The 10,337-nt window shown below is 40.2% G+C and overlaps 1 protein-coding gene across 2 annotated transcripts; it reads right to left on the reverse strand.

The window, feature by feature from the left end:
- Positions 1 to 3,754: 3,754 nt before the first annotated feature.
- On the reverse strand, positions 3,755 to 10,111 carry SAXO3 (stabilizer of axonemal microtubules 3). Of its 2 annotated transcripts, none has more exons than XM_087947646.1 (5): positions 10,003 to 10,111; positions 8,991 to 9,179; positions 7,119 to 7,280; positions 5,749 to 5,876; positions 3,755 to 4,144 (listed from the first exon to the last, which is right to left on the reverse strand). In XM_087947646.1, exons 1-5 carry the CDS (start codon positions 10,024 to 10,026, stop codon positions 3,802 to 3,804), a joined length of 846 nt encoding a protein of 281 aa, XP_087803772.1. In that variant the 5' UTR covers positions 10,027 to 10,111; the 3' UTR covers positions 3,755 to 3,801. The 2 variants fall into 2 exon arrangements, with proteins under 2 accessions (XP_087803772.1, XP_026525400.1); XM_026669615.2 differs by lacking the exon at positions 10,003 to 10,111 and adding an exon at positions 9,461 to 9,958.
- Between the last annotated feature and the right edge of the window lie 226 nt (positions 10,112 to 10,337).

Genomic DNA, 10,337 nt, shown 5'->3' on the forward strand with positions numbered 1-10,337 from the left:
AAAAAGGTTAGCCTCTTTGAAACCCAGCTTGCACTTCTGATAGTTCTCATTCATATATGGCTGAAGCCTAGCTAGTAGGATTTTGAGTATCACCTTGCTAGCGTGCAAGGAGCATGAAATGAGTGCAATTGTATAGTAGTTTGAACATTCTTTGGCATTGCCCTTCTTTGGGATTGGAATGTAAACTTGACCTTTTCCAATCCTGTGGCCATTGTTGAGTTTTTTAAATTTTTCTGGCTTATTGAGTGCAGCACTTTAACAGCATAATCTTTTAGGATTTTAAATAGCTCAGCTGGAATACTATCAACTCTGCTGGCCTTGTTGCTGGTAATGCTTTCTGAGGCCTACTTGACTTCACACTCCAGGATGTCTGATTCATGATCAGCAATCACACCTTTGTAGTTATCGGGGACATTAAGATTTTTCTTGTATAGTTCTTCTGTATATTCTTTTCACTTCTTTTTAATCTCTTCTGCTTCTGTTAGGTCTCTAACATTTTTGTCCTTTATCGTGCCCTGTATAGACTGTATAGAGCTTCTCCATCTTTGGCTGCAAAGTACATAATCAATCTGATTTTGGTATTGGTTATCTGGTGATGTCCTTGTGAGAATCACCTCTTGAATTGTTGGAGAAGAATGGTTGCTATGACCAGTGTGCTTTCTTGACAAAACTCTATTAGCCTTTGCCTTGTTTCATTTTGTACTCTAAGGCCAAACTTGCCTGTTGTTCTATATTATTCTATACCTTTTGAATTCCATCTTCAGCATTCCAATCTCTTATGATGAAAAGGACATTTTTAAATGTTAGTTCTAGAAGGTGTTAATTCTAGAAACTTCAGCATCAGTGATTGGGGTGCAAACTTGGATTACTGTGTCATTGAATGGTTTGCCTTGGATTCGAATCATAATTCTATCTTTTTTGAGATATTGTCCACTAGTACAGCTTTTTCCACTCTTTTATTGACTATGAAGACTAGTCCATTCTTCTAAAGGATTCGTGCCCACGGTAGTAGATATAATGATCATCTAAATTAAATTCATACAACTTTAGTTCACTGATTTCCCCATATGTTGATATTCAATCTTGCCATCTCATGTTTGACCATATCCAGCTTACTTTGATTCACAGATCTTACATTCCAGATTTCTATCCAATATTATTTTTTACAGCAGAATTCCCCAACCATTTATGGACTAGTGGGGGAGGGAGGTGATAGGAGATGGTTCCACGTATGTGGTGGGCAAGGACACACACACGGCTCCATTTGCATGAGTGATGGGTCCATATGAACACTGTTTGTGCAAATGGAGTGTGTGCATGTGTGTGCTTGCACATTGCTTACAAGTGAGGATGTGGGCATATGGGCTCACCATTTCCACAGCCATGTTCCGAAAAGCTCAAGGCATGAGAGGTGCCATGCAGGAGGGCATTGCAGCACAGGTTATGATGGATGTACAGGAGTGTGCAAGAGACATTGCATAGGGGTGTAGCACGGGCATGAATAGTGCTTAGGGGTGTAACATTGGCCAGTGCAGTACAAAGACAGGGGGGCTATAAATATTGAATGAGCAGAAGAGAGTTACCTGGGCAACTTTTGACTTCCCTGTTTGTTTCCTCATTGCATTGTGAACCGTTGTGGTCAGAACCACTGGAAATGATAAATATCTGGTTGTGACTGACCACGATGGTGTGACAGCATAGTAGCACTGAATTGGCCATAAATTTCCTAAATACCAATTCTGCAGGAATCATGAGGGCCAGATTTGGGCACATTCTATAAGTTATCTCATTTGGGATATGTTGATTCAAAAACTGTTGCCTTATGATGTACCATTTTGCTTACTTCAAGGTTGCAAAAAAAAGTTGCAAGATTTTTTTTAGTAGAAGTATAGATAAGGGGAAAAAATTGAAACAAGAAATCTTAAAGAGCAAGACGACACTCTAGCGTCACCTAGGGGACAGACAATTGCAATACCAATTAACAGTGGTACAGATGAAGGCTAGCTGTGGATTTAATTGGTTGATATGGCAACAGTTTGAGAAACTCAGAACCTCTTTCTCTATCTTTATTAAAGCCCTATAATTTTGCAGAATGAATGCAAGTGAGCCAATAGAGTCCCGAGTAAAGCTTTTGGGAGTTCTCATACATGACTGGAATCAGGAGCCATTATCAAGTACCAGTAGACAGTAGTAGATCTTCTGCAATGGATAGATGGTGCTTTGTTCTTTCAAAAATTCACATCAGAAAAAAAGACTTTGGCTTAATGAATTTGCCTCCTCAGTCCAAAAGTTGTAATTGCCATATTATTGCTCTGGGTAGAAGAAAGATTTGGATGCTACCTTATCCCTAAACTGTAACGGCAGAAAAGGAAGATCTAGGACAATTTGTTGTGGCCAGCTTGCCACCGCCAAGTTGCTTGTCAATTTACTGCCACCAAGTCGCTGCAGGATAACTACACATGGCCAGCTCACCATGGGGATAACTTGCAGTGGGCAGCCGACAGGAGAGCCAGGCACATAACTGAGCAAGCAGGAGAGAGCACAGAGTGGTGGTTATAGCCGGGGACTTCCCATTTTCACACATACCCATTGTCACTGCCACTGTTGCTGCCAAGCTCTGGCCAAAGAGGCCAGGGATGGCAGTGGCAATGGATAGGGTGGGTGGGCAGGGGGGAGGTGGTGACAGTCAGGAGTGTCAAATTTTCACACACACACCCTGCTGTGTCCCCATGTTCTTTGGCCCATAGGTCAGCACGGCAGCAATGGTGGCTGTGTGATGTGTGAAAATGAGACACCCCCACCTACCACCGTCACTCTGCTCTGTCCACCCGATCGATTGCCTGCCTGCATCTAATGGGAATGAGGTTGAGTGATTTTGTCTTCCAGAAAATCTGCAAATTCCTCAGCGTGCCCCTTCAGGTGGACCTCAATCTCCTCCTTCCCTAGGAGGAGATGGCTCACCTTAAAGAGGGTCGCTAGGCGATTATCTCCAGATACAATTAGTGTGGAGAAGTATTTATACATCACCGCATGAATCACCACAAGATAGGCCTTAGTAGCAGCTCTTACTCTTGTTCGATCGAGTTCATCTCCTGTCTTCTGCCAGCGGCACTCTAGACATCTCCTCATGCATTTCATTCCTCTCAGATCCTCTGTATAACACAGGGCACAGAGAGGTCATATGCCATATGCTAAAAAATATGATCTGAGGCGTGTGTTATATGAAGACAACATATTTTCACTTTATTCTTATTCCAATATTTTTACTGAAGCAACTTAATCAACCATTCAGTTTGCAAGTACTCTTTTCCAGGTGACAAAGCAATTTTAAAAATCTGCCAGTTTTTTAAATAAAGCCTATATTATCACTTTGCACTACAGGGCACAATTTGAAGATGTAAACTGAAAAAAGGGAGCAAAAAGGGATTAACTGTGAAGGTGTGCATTTAAGCAACATGTCTGTGAATCCCACCAAAACCAATGGGATTAATAAATTACAACTTGTTGAAAGTCTAGAAATGGATGATCAACTTAATGAACCCAACTCCAGGCAATTTATTCCCATATTTTCCTGCAATTCATCTTTTTTGCCAAATAATAACTGTTTCAGCCTCATCCACTCCTTCTCCCATCTTTCTCTTTCATCTCCATTTGAAAATAAACTGAGCCATCTTTCTTTATAATTGAAAATGGTTTTTAAAAAAGTTTACACTGGAATCACTAGCAGCTTCGACAAATCACGCACAGATATACAGAAGTAGGAGAAAGGGAATCATGAGTGAGTGCAAATCTCTGTCCATCTCACACTGGCATAGGTTTGCCACTTCCATAGCATTTATACTCCGTCTCATACATGTGTGGCACACACATGATTTGTACCACAGGCACCCGGCAGGAAACTGTGGGTGGCTTCTCCACAGGGCAGAAACGATCCCAGGTACGCTTGTGGTCATTGGGAAGTTGGTAGGTTTTTTGGGCCAGGCTGAATAAACCTCGGTGAGGTACAGCTGGGTTCAGGATCAGGTGGGGCACTTGAGTAGCCTTTGGAAACAACTGGAGATCCCGCATAGGCCCAGGAACACGAATCAGAGGGTAAGGATCCAAATTGGGAATTTTCTTCTGAGTATACCCTTGAAGTTCTTTCCTATGAGGGAATGGAAACAGAATAAAGTTCAGGAAGGTAGACAAAAGCAGGAAATATGTGCAGCGTTGTGTAAAGAGTGAGATCATTTTATAAGAGGACAAGAAAAGGACACTTCTGGAGATACTTCTATTGTCCTTTATATACAGTAATGCAAGAATCCTGCTCAAGTTTGTATGTGCTGTTTGGAGGGCATTAAATACAGCATTAAATGTAGAATTCAACTTACTAAGAAGCTAATCTTTAATTTCAAAAAGGACATATTTCTAGTCCCTATGAATTCAGTGAAACTGGATCTACTAAAATTACAAGTTTTACCAGCTTTTGCGGTAGAAGAGAGGTTGGGAGCTTCTCACCTTTTCCTAATAAAATAAATAGGATGAATCAAAATTTATTATGGTTAAAGACTAGCATAGATGGCCTGAATTCTGCAAACCAAGATATAGGTAGTCCCCAACTTATAACCATTCATTTAGTGACTGTTCAAAATTACAATGGCACTGAAAAAAGTGACATGATCATTTTTCATACAACCAAAATTTGGACACTTGACAACTAACTTTCTGACTGTTGCATTGTCCTGGGGTCACCCTTTTCAACTTTCTGACAGGCAACATTGGTGAGGAATCCAGATGTACTTAACAACTGTGTAACTAATTTAAGAACCATAATGATTTATTTAACAACTGTGGCAAGAAAGAACATAAAATAGGGCAAAACTCACTTAACAAATGTCTTGTTTAATTATGGAATTTTGGGCTCAATTGTGGTCATACTTATACATTGATCAAATTAGCATATTTTGTGCAATTGGCAGAATGGAACTTACAGTGATTAAAGTGACACCTGTCTCTATGGGATAATGAAGAGAATGCCAAAAGTTCAGGTTAGCGAAAATAGAAATATAAAGGTACAGTTTTGTGAATCAAAGCAAAATTCTAGAGAGTCCAGTTTCCTTTTTCCAATTATCTGTTTTGAAGAGTCTAGGAGCATATGCCTCCCACTTTGCTCCTCAGCAACTAATACAGGTAGTCCACGACTTACAACCAATAATTTAACAACCATCTAAAATTATGACAGGTTCAGGAGGATGCTTTATAATCTGTCATAAAATATCATGCCATACCCTATAATCATGTGACCACATTTCAGGTGCTTGGCAACCAGCTCTCCTTTATGATCTGTTATAGGTTCAATGGTTATCTGACCACGGTTTACAACTTTTTTTGCCTGTTGTCCGGCAAAAACTCCCAGTGGAAAGAATGGGTTTACACTTATTACTATAAAGTTCAGTTAACAATGATTTGTTTAATAAGTGCTGCAAAAAATGTCATAAAATTGGGTCTGGTTGCATAGATGCCTCAACTTAATAGTTGTAATGAATTACAACCAAAATCCAGTCACAATTACAGTTATAAATTAAGAATGAACTTTACTGTGAAATACAGATGCTGAAGGTGTTATGGAAAGTAGTAATACCACTGAGACCCTTAAACAACCATAATGACTTATGACTGAAATTCTGGCCTTCATCGTGATCTTAAGTTGAGGACTACTTATATGGCACTGGGGGAATGGGGAAAAGGTACCACAGATGTTCCACTAACTGTGTGAAGCTTCGAAAGTCCTGGGCAGTGGTAGATAAGTAGGGTTCATTAAGCTGCAGCACTGCCTTGTCACAGATGTAGAAAGGTCTTCCAGCCAGGTCATTGTTCTGCGTAGTGGCTACCACCGACTAAAGTGAAAAGAATAAAGATCACTATTGGAAAGGATGTTCTGAATTTGCTAAGCAGCATTTTCTCTGCTCCAGGAGACATCTTTAAGATGATGACACTTCAGTCAGGCCCAGCATCAATTAGCAATACCATCTAATTCCCTCCTCCATGGCATCTGCTTTTTAAAATTTCCACAATTCCCTTAGTAGACTTGATACTGTGGGAAATTTAAATGGCTATCTATTGTCCCTGTCAGATAAACTAACAGAGTCAATCAATGTGCTGCCATCCAGCCTTCTCTGGAGGCTGTTCTTCTGCTAATTTGAGGCCAACCCAGCCCACTCCTAGTTGTTGTGCCTTCAATGTACACAAGCTGCACATAGATCTGATAAGAGCCTAAAGGACTTTAAACATTCATTTGCTCAGTATCAAAAAGACTCTGTGCAAGGAAACTTTGCAAAAATGTACACAATGAAACATCCTTAATTTAGTTTACTTTATTGTCATTGCACCTCGTACAATGAAATCAAACACTATCTTCAGTGCACATCATGACCATGACCATGAAAATAAACACAAACACACATCCTTCACCCTTTACACATTGAACCTGAAACCCCTGACATCACACCAATACTGCACTATACAGCAGAATTCAAAAGAGCTACTGCCCTGGGATAGAAGCTGTTTTTCAGCCTATTTGTCCTTGTTTTTATTATTCTGTACCATCTGTCAGATGGTAATAGTTCAAAAAAAAAAGGGGGGTTCCCAGGATGAGATAGATCTTTGAGAATGTTTTGGACTTTCTTAAGGCAGTGGGAGCTATAAAGCTCTCCCAAAGAGGGGAGAGGGCAATAATCTTCTGGGCAATGACATTAACCCTCTGGAGTGCTTTCCTATCTACCACTGTGCAATTGGCAAACCATACAGAGGTGCAGTATGCTAAAATGCTCTCCATGGTGCAGCGGTAGAAGGTCACCCGCAGTTTTTCATTCAGTTGTTGTTTTCTGTGAAGTCTCAGGTAGTAAAATACCTGCTGGGCCCTTTTGACCAGGGCTGCAATTTGGGCACCCCAGGTCAGATTCTCTTTTACGGTAACACCCAGAAACTTAAAACTGGCCACTTTTTCCACTCGGTCTCCATTGATAAGCAAGGGCTGGATGTAATAATTTGGAGATCCTGACTCTGGCAAGAAAAGATGAGTCTTCAGGAAAAAGAAATGTGGTGTGATGCCCTCCCTTTGTCCCTGGAATTCCAGATACCTTGGATGCTCCATCTGCATGATGAGCTGCCAGTCTAAATGGCTGAGGTCCAGCATGAAAGGTGGGGTCGTGTGGCAGATTGGGCCAACCACGAAAATTTGCTTGGATCTCACTCTTCTGGTTTTCCATAGTCAAGGGGAACCTCCATGCTCTAAGTTTCAGCTGTGGGTGAGAAGAGCAGGTTGAGAGTCCAGGAAACAAAACATATAGTAGAAAGTAGGACAGCTGAGTTGTTTTCTGTGGGAAGTGGCAGTTTGATACTCTCCAAAGTGAGGAGAACTGCTGTAGCCTTTGAAAGCCAACCGGGAGATGATTTCTACATGGCTTTTATCTCCCTGGATCAAGGGGAGATTGAGAGATTAACTGCATTGGTTCTGGATAGCAGCTCCTGATTAAACTGCAGAAACACAAAAGGTTTTGCAGCCAGATCAGGAGTTGAGCTGCTGGGAATCCTAGACTTTCATCTACACTCCTAACTGTAATGGAACCACTAGGGACTTTACAGCTTTACTCTCCCATCCCTTAATCACTTTAAGAAGTAATCAGTTACAGCCAAAGAAAGGTAGTGTTTTTGTTTTGCAGTAAAGATAAGACTTCTTGTGATATCTTTTGTGATGAGTCTTCTTTCCAGACTACAGAAGTATAAGACAGACTTTGGTTTAAAGATTTAAGATGTATTTGCAAAAAATGTAACTAAAGAAGGACCTATGAAAGATTTCAATGGCTAAGGAACAGTCTTTATTTTATATGGTGCTATTTTTGTTTTTGACAAATTAGAGAAAAAATTAGAGTAACCATTAATTTTTTCCCTGAAACATAAAAAATATATAAGTGATTTATGGTTTGAAGGATTAGAAAAAAAGAATAGAAAAAGGCAAGTTTTTTATAATCAATAAAAGAGAAATTTGCAAATGTAATATTTCTGTAAAGGAAATTGAAAACCTGTTTGTATTTGTTCTTTATTATTCTACTTTCACTTTTGTCTTTATTCTTTCCTGTTTTTGCATTTTATTAGTTTTGTAGTTTTTCATGTTTTGTGAAACTAATTTTAAAAATTATACAGGTATTAAAAAAGCAGAGGGACAGATGATTGGACCTAATGACAGTTATTACTGATCCTAAGGCTGGGGAGGGAATAGAAAATTGCTTATTTTTAAGATTATCTGTGTTGATTCTATTCATGTTGCAAGTTGATTTTCTTAAAAACTTCATGTTCAAAGTAGAAAAATGATTTGTGTTATTCACAAATTCCGTGTCCCTACAATCATCATTGGCTGGTAATTATGAGAGAAGGTATTACTTTATTATTGAATGCAACGTAAAAAGTTATAAAAAAGATTGTGAGATGCTCCCAACTTCATATGCCAGAGTAGCCTTAGGTAATTTGCAACTTGGTTTTGGTAGCAAAATATATTTTGCCTAATGCATTTTGTTACTAATTATCACCTGTTCCCTCCAGTGCTTCATGGTAATTGAAACAAGATAGATCTCCATTTTTTTGTTTTGGAAATTTGAAAAAAGCATGAAGGCAAAATACAGCCAAGCAATACTGGGTATTTTTAAAATATTGCATGTAGGCTCTGCCTTCAGGCAATAAGAGTCTTGCACAAAGGAAAACGTGTCAGGAGGGAAGAGGAAAAAGCAAATCTAATGATACAAGGGTTTGTTAAGTGTTCCCAGACCCTTTCCTTCTGGGACTGATTGATATCACTGTCAGGCTCTTCATCCTGCTGCACTAGAGGTCTTCCTGGGAACCAGACAAGGTCTTACAGTAACTGATTATCTAGCAAAATCGGGAAGCTGCCTCTTAATGTCTTTTCAAACACTTTCCGAAGAGCACCTAATTGCCAAATTTTCCCCAGAACTTCTTACCTTCTCTCTCAATTCTTTATTGTAGTGGACACTTGGATGCAAAGCAGACACAGAGTATCGGGGTTGAGCTAGAAGTTCCCTGTGAGTTTTCATGCAGTGGGCAAGTTGTGCAGTGGTAGCCAGCCGGGGAATGACTTCGTCCCGCCATACTTTCTGGGAGGCAGGTGGCAACGGTTCCTGGATCGTGGCCTAATAATGGAAAATTAGCAGGAGGAACAGTGAGCATACAGAAAAAGAATGGACAATCAATAAAAGTGGGGACCACATGGATACAAACAGGATCTGCCTCAAAAGAATCTCAAGCCCTGGGGTTTTTTGTTTGTTTTTTGGTGTCACTCCAGCAATCTCGCAAAAAAAAACAAAAAAAAAACCACCAGGGATCTTAATCCCCTCCTCTCCAAATCTTAATCCCCTCCTCTCCAAACTATCCGGATTGTACCAGCTATCCCGCTAAATATCAGCTTGCTCACTCGCGCATAGGGCGGTGGGAAAGGCAATGATGGGCTATAATTGAGCCCCACTCCACTGCTAGTCAATCTCCAGTCTTGTCGGCGGCCTTCTGGGGGTACCAGCGCGCCGGAGTCCACCTCCCATGCGAAGGGAAAGGCGGAGAAAGTGCCTGCCATGTTTGCCCCTGCTTTTTGGACATGGTTGCTAATGGAGTGTTGCCTTAGCGGCAGCGGCGAATACAAGAGGATCACGAAAGGGGCGGGACTTATAGAATGTTTGTGATAAACGTTGCCCGGGTGATAGAACTCTTTTCAGCATAACATTTTGTTGCTCTTTCTTTTGATTCGATTGAGGAAAGTGCAGCAGTTACAAAAAGAAGAAAAAATAGAAACCAGGCCTGCTGTGTCCAGGGACAGTTTGAACTAGCCATATTTGAAAAAAATAAATGTTCGCTTCCGAGATTTTTTAATCCCTATTCTTTGCCTCCCCTCCCCTTTCTGCAAGTATGTTGCTATTTACATTTATTCTTCTTCCAAGAAATTGGATCGGTGATTAAACGTACCTTGAAGTGCAATCGGTTTTTCATTCAGTTACCAGACTCGTTACGATAATAACTCTTCTCAGCACCCGACTCATTTAATATTTTTCGTTCGCTCTCGGTGCTTGCTCTGTAATTCTTCATCGATTATAAAGACTTGCAATTCCAATGATAACCATTAGATGGCACTTAGTACCAAATAATGCTGATTTGATCTTGCGTTTTTGTGCAAAGCCTCAGAAATGCTGTATTAGAGCCAGTTCTGAATAGCCACATGCAAGATTATATTGCAAAATGAAAAAAAAGTTTTAGTTGATGTTCATAATCCAGATTTGGCAAGACTACAATTATCTCGTGTC

Source organism: Notechis scutatus, chromosome Z (genome assembly GCF_049901735.1).
Source record: "Notechis scutatus isolate UNSWTSFEM ecotype Mainland chromosome Z, rNotScu1.2, whole genome shotgun sequence".
Taxonomy (NCBI): domain Eukaryota; kingdom Metazoa; phylum Chordata; class Lepidosauria; order Squamata; family Elapidae; genus Notechis; species Notechis scutatus.

What these genes read in the sequence shown, in the direction of transcription:
- SAXO3 (XM_026669615.2), bottom strand. Translation starts at nt 9,616, where the DNA reads ATGGCAGGCACTTTCTCCGCCTTTCCCTTCGCATGGGAGGTGGACTCC. An exon ending in TCCCACCGCCCTATGCGCGA is followed by an intron (nt 9,180 to 9,460) that starts GTGAGCAAGCTG and finishes TTCCATTATTAG; the next exon opens with GCCACGATCCAGGAACCGTT. An exon ending in ATGCAGATGGAGCATCCAAG is followed by an intron (nt 5,877 to 7,118) that starts GTATCTGGAATT and finishes TTTTCACTTTAG; the next exon opens with TCGGTGGTAGCCACTACGCA.